General features: G+C 38.5%; 1 protein-coding gene across 3 annotated transcripts in view; it reads right to left on the bottom strand.

The window, feature by feature from the left end:
* Positions 1-13,987, bottom strand: part of ARL6IP6 (ADP ribosylation factor like GTPase 6 interacting protein 6) — a 37,711-nt gene that overhangs the window by 21,941 nt on the left and 1,783 nt on the right. For all 3 annotated transcript variants that reach the window (XM_060107244.1, XM_060107245.1, XM_060107243.1), the window contains exons 2-3: positions 13,214-13,267; positions 448-580 (exon numbers count right to left, since the gene is read on the bottom strand). In XM_060107244.1, the coding sequence (XP_059963227.1) occupies positions 448-580; positions 13,214-13,267 (187 nt within the window). The remainder of the gene's footprint in view (positions 1-447; positions 581-13,213; positions 13,268-13,987) is intronic.

The raw sequence follows: 13,987 nt of genomic DNA, 5'->3' as shown, positions 1-13,987 counted from the left end.
GGGTGCCATAAATGCTTGCTAATTATTACACAAAGTTTAAATCTGAGGAAAATTTCAATCCAATTATTAAGCTGTTACAAGTCTGACTATCTATGCATGAATCTTGTAAAACTTTCATACTGCTAACATTAATTCAGCCTTCACATACTGTTTCAAATGAAATTCCATCCCAAAAGGACAAATAGCCATCAAAGTCTCTTACTTATTAGATTATTCCTTGAATTAATTTTTTTAGACTACCACTGAATTATCTACATAGAGTTTAAAATATTCTTCTCCACATCTAAAGGCTGAGCCAAGCTGAAAACTTTGAGTCATTTGTATTTTATAGATTAAAGACTGGGGCCTCAACATATTATCTCACAAGCAAGCAGCCTCTTGCTTCTATTTTAGTAGGTTTCAGCAGAATGGGTTGGGGAAAAAAAAAGAAGAAACAGGAATACTTACTTGAACCTGGCAGGTGAAAGAGGAGTAGGAGGAAACATTCCTGGTTCAAAAGAATCAAAATAAGTCACTGTCCAAGAAAAGCTGCAGCAGGAGAATCCGGCAGTTAGGGATATTATAAGTAGAGTCCAGAATCCTTAATGAGACAAGAAAGGGGAAAACTTGAATTATTAACACCAAAGCAATTTAAATTAACGCAGTAGATCATGTTCAGAAGATCACACATATTTCTGATCTTCTAAATTATATGTAAGTGATAAAAGAGATATGAGCGTAGTAGAAGCTCTCCCATGTGGAAGTGTAAAATATTAAAGCACAACTAGAAGTCATATCATTGAATATTTTAATTCAATTATAATTTACTATGTGGAAAAGAGTACAAATTCAACTTAAAAATGTAACTTTTAGCCTCAGTTTTATAAAATTCAACTGTGGAAAAAATGGCAAAACACTTCACTGTTAAAATGTCTTGACCTTTTTCATTTAACTTTGTGATCACAGCTTGCTGCCTTTTATTACTTAGTACTAAGCGATCCCTTTCCATACCATGCACTATTGACATGAATCAATTTTAGAGTGTCTACTCTTTACAGCTTTCCTATAAACATTACAAACCAATTCTGATTATTTAACCTTGCTCAGTATATAAACAAGAGTTAATGTCCAATTTATAAATGAGTTGGGATCCTAGATTTTATTTTCAGTCACACTGGAGCTGCATTTTGTAAGGGATATCAAGTCAAAAGCACAGTACTACAGGAGCTGCGAGAGAAAAGGGTTAAATGGAAGAATGTGGGGAATAAACAAAGTGACAATAGAGGGAACAATTTAATTGGAAGGATTTTAGATACACATTCAAACTGCCTCAAGACAGTTTACTAAGACACTACTAGTGGTAAGTATGTGTGTCCCAGGCCTCAGTAGTACACAGAGAAAGGAAGGTTGAGAAGACTACAGTAGAGAATGGCTTATGAATTACCAGATTTCCTGGCTGCACAAAATGCACAACCAAAGATAGCTTTATTCTAGCAAGAAGCAGGAAAGAAATATGTGCATTGGACCGTCTGTAAACCATTTGAAGCTCAGTAACAGGCTGAGCTGCTAAAAGATACGCTCAGAGAAATGAAGTATTAGAAAACAAAGCCAAACAAAAAACTATAGCAAAGTATTTTTGAAAGATGAACCTAATTTTTTTCTCCTGATAGCCCCCTTCCCTTACCCCCATTTTTTTTTTTTTTTTTGCGGTACGCGGGCCTCTCACTGTTGTGGCCTCTCCCGCTGCGGAGCACGGGCTCCGGACGCGCAGGCTCAATGGCCATGGCTCACGGGCCCAGCCACTCCGCGGCATGTGGGATCTTACCAGACGGAGCCACGAACCTATGTCCCCTGCATCGGCAGGCAGACTCTCAACCACTGCGCCACCAGGGAAGCCCCCCTTACCCCCTTTTAAAAAGATAATGGACTTTGTGTTCACTGCCTCAGAAGAAGGATGTGGCAAAGAAAGGAGAAACAGCCCAGTACCTCTTTGGTTTTTATGTTGCAAAATAATTAAGGGAACTAGTAGGATAGATAGAAGCAGGAGGAAGGTAGATAAAGACAAAAGGTCCTGAATAGATAGCAAGGATAATCAATTGACTGGGGTGTAGAAAAAACATTTGTGTAGAACAAGGAGAGAAAGTGAGGGTTTTATCTACAGGTGAGAAAGATTCCCCCAGTTTTAAGAGTGTTATGTGTGTGTTTGCACTCGTGTGTGTATATGGGGAGTCGGTAGTGCCGCTGGGGCTTCCTGGTGGAGCCATCAAGCCACACAACACCAGAGAGGAATTGGAGTGGTGTACACTATCCTGGCAGATGGACCCAGAGCCAAGCTTGCAGATGCCTCTAAGATGGGGCATAGAAACAGCAGATGGTCATGTGCCTGGAAGGTGCTACACCTGAAAGGCCATCTTGACCAGAATGCAAAATGTTTCAGCAGTAACTCATTTGAGCAAATGTCTTGAGGACTAGATTGCACTCCTATCCCAATATCCTTGCACAGATTCTAGAACCTGGCCCAACCTGTGACTGAGTAGAGAGAACCTTAGTAAAGACTGAGGTGCAACCTTCCTGCCAACCCAGAGACTATGTTTGGGGACTGCTGTGGAATGATGGAAACTTCTCAGTATCTAAAAAAGTGAGAAAGACACAAAATAACCCAAAATAACAAAATGTGAGGTTCCCTAAAGCCCATCAAGCTTTTTCACATAGATGCTTTAATAGAACACCTGCCAAATTTAGTACAAAAATATTCTTGAGTTTTCAGAAATGACTACTATTCCATGATCTAAGTGCTTGCCTTACTTTGGACATTTTAGTTATTTTATATTCGTTTTGAATTAATCAACAGTTATATCCCTAATAAAACTCAGGTCACAAGGACAGAGCTAAAAAAGTACATTGCAATATTGTGGTCTAGAAGTGCTTATGCTTCTGAAATTACTCAACTCATGTATGAACAAGCAGAAAAGCCACAGAAGTTGGCAATTTGCAACTAAATTTTTAACAAGGCCCTATCTTCAGAATCCTGAAGCTAAAAATTTGATAACTTATGTTCTGTAAACCCATTTTACCAAGAGTTAACATAATTTTTAAAAGGTACCTAAAAATGAAGCTAGTCTCCCTTCCCCAATTTACCAACTCCATTCCTGAAAGCAATCATTTAAGAGTTTATTGTTCATCTTTTGTAAATTTATAGGTAATGTAGATAGTCATGTACAAGAATGGGGCCAGTTATATACAAGAAATGTATATTATGTATGTATTTTCTCAGTTTATTTTCCACAAATGAGATTCTCAGCAGAAAAATTGTCCTGAACTTTTTCACACAACAATTTTGGAGACCTTTCATATCACTACACATAGCCACAATTCCACTGCATATTTTTTAATTAATTAATTAATTTATTTTGGCCGTGTTGGGTCTTTGTTGCTGTGTGCAGCTTTTCTCTAGTTGAGGCGAGCAGGGGCTGCTCTTCATTGCAGTGCACGGGCTTCTCATTGCAGTGGCTTCTCTTTGTTGTGGACCACGGGATCTAGGCATGCGGGCTTCAGCAGTTGTGGCACGGGGGCTCAGTAGTTGTGGCTCATGGGCTCTAGAGTGCAGGCTCAGTAGTTGTGGTGCATGGGCTTCATTGCTCCGCAGCATGTGGGATCTTCCCAGACTAGGGCTCAAACCTGTGTCCCCTGCACTGACAGGTGGATTCTTAACCACTGTGCCACCAGGGAAGTCCCCACTGAATATTTTTATTATTCCACTTCTTCACTATTAAAAACAATACTGCAAGTAACATTCTTGTACTTTAACTATAGTTACATAAGGATATCTGTAACAAATTTCTGAAGGAAGAACTGCTGTGTCAAAGATATAGGTCTTTTAAATAAATACACACATCCTTCTTCTCTACAGTTCAATTTTCATCAGTTGATGATATGATGGGAATTTATCTCTTCCATCCTCTTGGACTCAGTATTTTCACCTAAAGCAAACATAAGGGTAGGTGGGAGGGACTTCCCTGGTGGCACAGCGGTTAAGAATCCGCCTGCCAATGCAGGGACACAGGTTCGAGCCCTGGTGCAGGAAGATCCCACATGCTGCGGAGCAACTAAGCCTGTGTGCCACAACTATTGAGCCTGTGCTCTACAGCCCACGAGCCACAACTACTGAAGCCCACGCACCTAAAGCCCACACTCCGCAACAAGAGAAGCCACCGCAATGAGAAGCCCACGCACCACAAAGAAGAGTAGTCCCCACTCTCTGCAACTAGAGAAAGCCCACGTGCAACAAGGAGGACCCAATGCAGCCAAAAATAAATAAATTCATGTTTTTAAAAAAGGGTACATGGGAAACTCCTATTCTAATCCCTTTACTGGAGTTGTATATTCACTTATCTAATTGGGGAGATCATTTTTCAAAATATATGATTTTTGTTTCAAAGTATAGTTATTTTTCTAAAAATATGGTAGCAACTTTATGTATTTCTATAAAAGCTTCTAGCAAAGAAAGATTATGATATGTTCTAAATATTTTAATGTTATTTAGCAGTTTCAGGCTTACAGGGATGAGATGACTTTTAGAAGTTTTATGAAGTCAGAGATGTGGAAGGTGGTCAGCACATGTTACATGTAAGCAGAAAAAAACAGAAAAACAAAACCCTCCCATATTCCCATACTGGGAAAGGTTTCTTATTAAAATAATGTTAAACAATCAATTACACATTCTTCATAAGATGTATTCCTGCCATAAATAAACAATGGGACAAAATGTGACAGCACATTGCTAATTTCAAGGACTGTTTTACAGTTTGACATTTGAAATGTTTATACATAGTAGTATACTATGAAATACAATGCAGTAATAAAAAAGAATGAGGTAGATCTATATACACTGATACAGAATGAACTTCAAGATACTTTAATAAAGCTACAGCATATGCATGATTCCAACTGTTTTTTTCTATAACACCGACAAAACCACATATTTTAAATTATCATATATATTCATATTTCTATATACCATATATAGAAAAAGACCTGAAAATATACACAAGTATACTGTATACTTGTATATTGTGTACAAGTAGATTAGTGGTAACCTTTGCTTTAATTGTCGGAATTTTTTTTGTAGTGAGACTATATTATAACTTACATAACTAACTTATGAAATTAAAAATGAAAATTAAATAGGTCATTTTATGAGTTGTAAAAGCTATAACCAGCTGGCTACTAATAAAAGTTTTGACATACTCATGCATAAAACTAATCAACAATTTTTAAAAATTTTATCTAAGCAAATTTTTGCAACTTTGTCAGAAAGCTAGACGGCCTTGGATCTTCAAACTTATTATTTCCAAGTACAGGAGCAGAGGAAGGGGTCTTCCTCCCCTACAAGTGCCACCTGAACACAGTTGGCGTACAGCAGCTACACTGATAAAGGTCCCCACCCAACTGCCTGTCCACCTGCCACTCAGCCTGTAGCAATTCCACTCCCCTTCCTACTAAATAGGGTAAAGAGTAGAAGGGGACATTCTGACTGGACCTGGTGAAACTTGAAAACTAAGTAACATCTGTAGTTTCCAACCATGTTAAATCATCATATTCACATGGGAAACTAAAGAAAACTTTTTTATTACGGACAATTTCAAACATACACAAAAGTAGAAAGAAGAATACAATGAAACCCCATATACCCATCACTTACCTTGCAACAATTAACTCATGGCAAATCTTGTTAAACCTGTATTTTCCCCTGAAGCTTGTAATCTTCAGTATACTAGGAAAAATAATTATCACTATCATCTTGTTCCAACATACATTTTCCCTTATTTTTTTAAAATAAATAAATTGATTTTAAAAAAGACAATTGTATCGTAACTAGTCATTTATTAAATGTCAAATCAGTCATGCAGAATAGACATCAAATACTATTCAAAAAAGGGCAAGAAAACTGGGGTTTCAACTCATCAGGAAATTCTTCACGACTAAGCATGGTTTAAGAAAAAGTATAGACTCTGCATCAGACTCTGGGGCCAGAATTCCAACTTTGACATTTACTCCCTCCATGAATTTGGGTAAGTACTTTAACTTCTCCAAGCCTCCTTTTGCCTACCTGTAGAATGGGAATGATGTTGAAAGGTAAGTAGAAAGGATTAAATGAGGTTATGTATGTAAAGTATCTGGGAGAATACCTGGTTCATGGCAGATGTTCAACAAAGAGTAGCTGTTATTGGTATAAAGGAAGAATAACTTCAGCTGGCCTTTGAAGGATGGTAGGGGTGGGGGAGGGAAGGTAGGCACAGCGTGACCAAGGCCTGGAGGCGGAAATATCTATGTTGGGTTTTGCAGTAAATAGTCCAGTGAGTCTGTCAAAGAGGGTGAGAGTGGGAGGCATGATCAGCAAAGTAGGCACATTTAAGAGTGTGCAGCCTTGAATGCATGGCTAAGGAGGCTAGCATTTATTCTTTTTTTTTTAATCAATCAATTAATTAATTTGGCTGTGTTGGGTCTTCGTTGCTGCACGCGGCCTTTCTCTAGTTGCGCCGACCGGGGGCTACTCTTCATTGCGGTGCGCGGGCTTCTCCTATTGCAGAGCACGGGCTCTAGGCATGCGGGCTTCAGTGGATGCAGCGCATGGGCTCAGCAGTTGTGGCTCACGGGCTCTAGAGCACAGGCTCAGTAGTTGTGGCACACAGGCTTAGTTGCTCCGCGGCATGTGGGATCTTCCTGGACCAGGGCTCGAACCCATCCCCTGCACTGGCAGGCAGATTCTTAACCACTGCGCCACCAGGGAAGTCCCCTAGCATTTATTCTTGTTGGCTAAGACGACAAGGAACGTGGAGCAGTCCTAGACACAACCTAGGTTAGAACTGAGTGCAGACAAGCCCAGAAAGAGCTACAGTCCTCACTGCTCTAAAGAGCTGTGTTCTGCACCAGGTGCTTCTCACACTACTCTATGCCTCAGCTGAGGTGAATGATGTGGCCTTGGACTGGAGAGCAGCCTGTCCAGTAAGTTGTGACATGAGCTGTGCTAATCCAGATTCTTCTTTTCGGAACAAGAACAAGACAGTAGCTGCTAGAGCTGAGCAGAAAGGTCCTGAGGCAGACCTGAGGCTGCAGTGTCTGCCTGGGACCACAGGTACCCTGAGGCTAGGAGGATGCCGGGTGATAGAGAGCGAGGAACCTGACATGGATGGATGGTTGGTCAAAACACACAAAGGACCTGACAAAGGTAGATCCTAGCAAGAGCAGTCCTCGCACCCATGGCCTCTGCAGCGTCCTCCAGCGTCGTGCCCATCCCGGGACCTTCTCCTGGCCACTGGCCACCTGCAGCAAGCCTCGTCGGGGCATGCTACGTAGAGACATGTCCTCTGACGTGCAGCGCAAGGTGCTTGAGAAGATGTTCCAGAAGCAGAAGTACATCAACAAGCCCGAATGCAAGAAGCTGGCGGCCAAGCTGGGTTTGAAAGACTCACGGGTGAGGGCAGTCTCCCCAAAGGCCCTCCCCCCATGCATCGTACAAATGGGAAGGTTCTCTGAAACCGCTTAGGTCCCACTGTACAGATGGGGTAAGGTCTAGAGAGGGATTAAGTGCACGAGCCAGCTTTGTGGAGGCTTCTCGAGATCTATTTTCCCTTATTTTTAATCATTTAATGAACAATTTACAAAAGAATAAAAAGCCTGAAAAAAACTGTTAGAAATTTTAATAAGATATAGTAAACCCAGATTTTTATTCTGAGTTTCCCTGATTTAAAAACAAACAAATAAACACACTATAAATGGGCATTTCTTCTAAGTGCAAATAACTGCTTACTAACTGCATGCATGTACCTGGAACATAACCATCTTGTAAATACTCATTTTAGACTTCAGATACATCTCTGGTTATAGCTTATTATTAGTTTTGCTTTTTCTTTATGCGCTTGCATCATCAAAACACAATGCTTGAAGGAATTTTTAAAATCTTTCATGTCTTATAAGACATGGAAGACAACCATCTTTGCTCCATAATTTGTAAAACATTTTCACTTTTAGATTTATAAACAATTTGAATACTCAATCCAATGATTTTTTTTCCATTCCTTTCCAGTCACCTGCCATTAGCATTTCTCCACTTACAAACGGTATCAAATAAATTAGCGTGCACAGATTCATAAAAGATGAAGACTGTTATACATTCTTTTAGCAAAAGGGGATGGTTCGTGTCTTTGCCTGAAGTCCTTTCTGTTGAATGACTAACTGGATGAGAATACTATAGTTTTCTGAAAGAATCAGATAGTAAAATATCTTCAGCTTCACTTGCCATCAGGTTTCTTTCACAACTACTCAACTCTGCTGTTGTAGCATGAAAGCAGCCATAGTCAATATATAAAACAAGAGGCAAGGCTATGCTACGATAAAACTTAATGTACAAAAACAGGTAGCAGGGCCTCCCTGGTGGCGCAGTGGTTGAGAGTCCGCCTGCCGATGCAGGGGATACGGGTTCGTGTCCCGATCTGGGAGGATCCCATATGCCGCGGAGCGGCTGGGCCCGTGAGCCATGGCCGCTGGGCCTGCGCATCCGGAGCCTGTGCTCCGCAACGGGAGAGGCCACAACAGTGAGAGGCCCGCATACCGCAAAAAGAAAAAAAAAAAAAAAAAAAACAAACAAACAAACAGGTAGCAGATCAGATTTGGCCCAGGAGCCACAGTTTGCTGACCACTGCTCTGGAGGATTCCATCATGTTATTCTTTTTAGCATAGTTGAGAATAATTGATGAGTAATATTAAATGATTCCTAAAATAATGAAATAGCAAAATGTTTCCAGATACAGGAAAATAAGGTCATTAAAATCTTATAATGTATCTTAGGTTTATAAAAGGGGCCAATACACCAATATGGTAATTTCAAGATCAAATATGCTTTATTCTATAGAAAAAAATATAACTCAGTTTTCTCTTTATTCTCTGGAAGGTCTCCTAAGGAAGAGTAAATGACATGAAATAACAATTCTTACAAATAGAACTGCTCAAGAAAATTTAAAAATGAAGACTGGGTCCAATGGACCCTGATGGCATACTGAGCATGCAGCCAATTAAGTGACTTTAACTTTGATTCAGGAGATAAGGATAGGGTCTGAAATTTTATAAATGCAAAAAAAGAAAATCTTCAGGGGTTTTTTTGTTTGTTGTTGTTGATACGCCTGGGGGATGGGAACTACTAGACCAGTGGTTCTTGTAAACGAGCAGCATCAGCATAACCTAGAAACTTAATAGGAATGCAAATTTCTGGGCTCTACCCCATACCTACTGAATCAGAAACTCTGGACCCGGTGAAGCCCAGTAAAATAGGTTTTAACTAGTTTTCCACGTGATCCTGATGCTAGCTAAAGTCTGGCTTTGTTAGCCTCAGAAACATCCCTCCTGATCACCAAAGTTGGGCCAGGCAGTATCACACTAACAATAACAAACCAATTTCTTGAGATTTAGAGGTCTTAATGTCTGGTTCGCATTACTGCTTTTACGTGTTAAGAGGAGATTTGCAGTGATTTCATGACTAATAATTTAGCTGCACACTGATAATTCTTGCTAATAACCTGTACTGCTTCTGCCTTGCTACCATGCCGAAACTATCTCATGGTTTAGAAGGGAATATTTTATACTGATGGATGCAGGATAGTTGGGAATACCAGGGGAAACAACACGTTTTTGGCATACTGTAAAAGTTCAGCAGTGTTGTTAATTGTTGAACGTGTTTTTCACACTTCCATAAACTTGTGCTTTCTTTTTAAACAAAGTTTTCTCATTGGGAGTTACAGTCATTCATTATAAACAACAGAGATTAAAAAAAAAAAAAACTAACTATAATTCCAAAACCCATTTTGGTTGTATCCTTCTAGTCTTTTGGGGCTTTTGTTTTTCTCTTCTTTTTTGCCTTGGTTCTTTTACTGATATGAGTAAGCAATATATACAATTTTACAAAGACTGTGCTGCAGAATAGGATAACATATTTGTAAATTTTTAAATTAAATATTAGAGTTACTCCACCCAGCTGCAGATAGCACTGTATCATTTCCTTAATAGACTGTGGGCTCAAATTACAAGGTTCGTACATTCCCTGAAAAGCTCAAGTTCATGGTTTCAATCATCTTTCACTGCAAGGAAGAAACTGAGTGAGTTGCTCCCAACTTGTGCCTTTCTAAGAGAATGGGTCATTTCGCAACAAACCCTTTTCTCTTGGAGATTTTTACCATATTTCTAATGTTCTGTATCATGAAATTAGGATGGTAAAGTCTCACTTATCACTCTGCAGAAGAAAAGTAATAAATCATCAACTCTTTAAATGAGCTGGCTTCATCTCTGATTGAACTCAGTATATATCAGTCATCTCTTCTCTGTAAATGTGTAGAAGCCTGGAAACATCTCAGGCATAGAACAGGCAGTAAATGGGCAGCTAAAAAATGAGAATAGCCCTTGACACTGCAAGATGCTAGGAATCTGCTCCTAGCCACAAAAGGGACTTAAAGGTAACTATTAACCAGTAGGTGTCAAGAAATGACAGGCACCAAAGATCAAATTTAAAACCATTTTAGACATTGAAGAAACTCCATCAAATCTGATTACAATTTCTGTATGACGCTATTTACAATGTTTATAAAAGTACTAGGCCTACATTTAACTTGATAACAATATTCTTAGATTAAGTACTTTCTGCTAAAGGCAATTCCTTCTATTTTTCTTATGTACTTATTTCAAGTTTGCCTCAAATAAAAGGTCATTTTATCATACTTTATATTGACTAGGAAAAAACGCAAAAATTGGAAATAGGACCATGTGAAATGTGATAAAATTTGGGAAAATGTGACAGATACAAAAGCCAATGTGCAAAAAAGAAACAACTCAGTGTCGTATATGATTAGTGCAATCCATTTGGCCGGAAAATAACTTCAAGGAGGAATGAGTGGAATGTGATTTTAACTAAATAATCCGAAGTTTTATTTTATTAATCTCCCTGAAAAACAGGCTTACAGTAGTGGATGGTTTGCAGGATAATTATAAAAGGAAAGCGCTAAGAACTCTGCAGTGTGACCCTCATGCCACCCAGGGAAGATTTGGGGAGATGAGTTCCAAAATCAGCTGATAGTATTAATCACACCTCCCTGGCTGGACTACCTTACTAGTGAAGATGAACACTGACAGCCTAATCCTGTTAGCCATTAGGATCAGTTAACTCCCCAAAGGCACTTATACAATGCTCATCACGAACCGTTTTTTAAAAACTATAAACAGGGCTTCCCATGAATATTTCTTTCAGAGAAACAAGGATGACAAGAGAATAGCAGTGTCTCAGCTCCTTAAGTTTCTTAACAGGCATTTAGGCTTATATATTGTTTCCTGTTAGCCTGTTAGTCCTTAGTCAACTCTCAAGAACTTTTAACTACTTTTGAATACATTTTTAAAAACTGCGATTCTGGCCCTGCAAAAGTATTTCTCAAACTGTGGTTTATCAGAACTTGTAAAAAAATGAGGATTCTTAGGTCCTACCCTGGGGCTGAAACAAAGTCTATAGCTGTTTTTTAAAAGAAAGTCTGGTGATTCTGACACATACCAAAATGAGAATCACCGCTATAATCTGCTCTTACTGAGCTATGCCAACCTTGGACTAGGATTAAACTGCAATAAAAAATATTTGTAGTGTGCAAAATTTTTATCAGTCTGTCTAGAAAGAAAACTGTTTCATGGAGAGTAGTTACTGGGCTCACATTATTTGTTTCTAAAAACCAACCCACTTTCAAATGAGAATTGAGGCAGTATGCATTAAAATTTAAACATTAGTCACTGAAATGTAAAGATAACAACATGTATAGACAGTACTAATTATGATCAAAAAAAGGTAATACACAATCAACATTACATTTAGCTGTGAGGTTCCTAGTAAACAAGACAAAATAAATACAATGAAATACAACAGTAAAAAAAAAACAGTGTCATCTGATAAAAGGCTGCATTCTGATTTTTCTGAATGGATGATTTCAACAACAATGTTTATTACAGATTCTGGATTCATGTGAAAACTTTTACATCAATTGTAAAAACGTAAGGATACAATTTTACAGGCATTTCCTCAGCTGTAATTTGGTAATCTTGCCAACTATTAAATAGCAAGTTAGAATTCATGTCTAGTTCTTAAGATTCAGTTTCTACTGCAACAAGAGTTGACAGATCAATAAATGCTATGAAAAGCCTTAAAATCTTGGTTGTTTTTTAGAGATGAAACAGTTGTACAACACACACTGACAAAATGGATAACTAAAAAGTACGTGTTTTCTCTAAAAAGTACGTGTTTTCTCATGCAAGAAGTTGAGACAAGCATAGACAAGTTTTCATGGGACAAGCAAACTAAGTTGTTTCTAATTTGAAGATAAAGGTTCCCCTTCTGCAAAATCAGGTGAACTGTACCTTGTATCACCATGAGGACCTTAGCCTTGAGGAGGCAGTTTAAAGAGGTTAGCTAAGATTGGAGGAGGGAGCAACATGCGGCCTAGGATTGCAACCATTTCCCACACCCCCCCCCAACCTCAATTCAGAGTGGTCAGCCAAAGAAATTACAGCAAACAGGAGCAAAATATGCCAGACAGGTCAAGTTCCGAAGTCTTCATAATCATTTTGGCGCAGAGAGAAATAAAGATAAATAACAACTGAATTTTTCACTACAAACCTGTAAACTGCAGCATTCTACAGACATACTACAGAAACTCAGGTTGACTCTTTCCTAGTCATGATTAACCTGTGTAAGTATGCCCAATGATTTTCATATTTCTTGAAAAACCAAGTTGCTTATAAGGGGATCTGAACTTAAACTTCTCATGAGGTCTGCTTAAGATGTTATCTTTGTTAAGTTTGTGAGGTAAGGTTTTTTTGTTTGTTTTAATTCCTGGGAAGAAGTGTAGAGAGACTTTTCCAAAAGGTAACTAAGAAACGTTAAGTATTCTCTAGGTCTTTGTTACATACAGTTGTATTCAAAATGTATTCCTAGTATGTCTGGTATACATACATATACACACGGAGATACCCCCATACACACGTAAAAAGAAAATCTAACAAAAGTTACCACACACAAATGCAAATGAAAAACAGTAAAACAAAATTGCACAGGGAATATATTAAGTATTTAACCAAAATTCTGTATAGTTTAAGCATAATCTAGAAAAACAAAAGTGAGCTCAAAAATCAAATCAAGTGACAATAAAGTCCATACCTAACAGTCCAGTGTGTGCATCATCTTCGTTCTTCAAATTTTCAGCATGTAACTCTGTAAGTACAAAAAGGGCTTGGGTAAAAAAGACGATTTTATAATTTGAAGAGTAACTCAAAGGCCAGAAAGGCATTGTGGAGTTGTGGAAAGCACTCTGGAGCCCGAAACAACTGGGTTCAAATTCTGATTCCATTTACTAGCTAAGTGACCTTCAGTAAGCAAATAAGATGTCTTTATGAGTCAACTGCCATGTATATAAAATGGGAATTTTTATTCCCTAGACATTTTATGTAATGCGAATTACTAGGTTTTGAGTTCAGCTCCTTTCTCCACCCTCCAAAATAAGCACAGCTCAATGTGTTCTGCAATGTACTTCAACTTACTAGGTTTTGTGACTTTATGAACAAAGGCAATCTCAGAGCAAAAGAATTAAACTACCTACAAGACAAAACTCTGAGTTGCTTTGAAAAAATGGGGGAGGGAAGTGATAGAAGAATGAAACATTGGCACCCGAATATTTAACATTGACAGTTTACACCCAATATCATTGTATGAAGAGGTAAAGCTCTCACGTTAACTTGCCAATCTGTCTTGTGCATGAAAATCAAGCATGGTAAAGTGTTAGATGCCATGTACAGCCCACTAGGGGCTTGGAAGCAATGAGGAAAAATAAAAACTGGAATTAAATAGATTTAATTCTACTTAGTGAAGTAAAATACTCGAGTGGCAATGTGTTGGGTGCTTTTCATACAACAAACTAAGGTATTTTTTTCTTGT

Source organism: Mesoplodon densirostris, chromosome 8 (genome assembly GCF_025265405.1).
Source record: "Mesoplodon densirostris isolate mMesDen1 chromosome 8, mMesDen1 primary haplotype, whole genome shotgun sequence".
Taxonomy (NCBI): Eukaryota; Metazoa; Chordata; class Mammalia; order Artiodactyla; family Ziphiidae; genus Mesoplodon; species Mesoplodon densirostris.
This window is presented reverse-complemented; position numbering and strand designations above follow the sequence as displayed.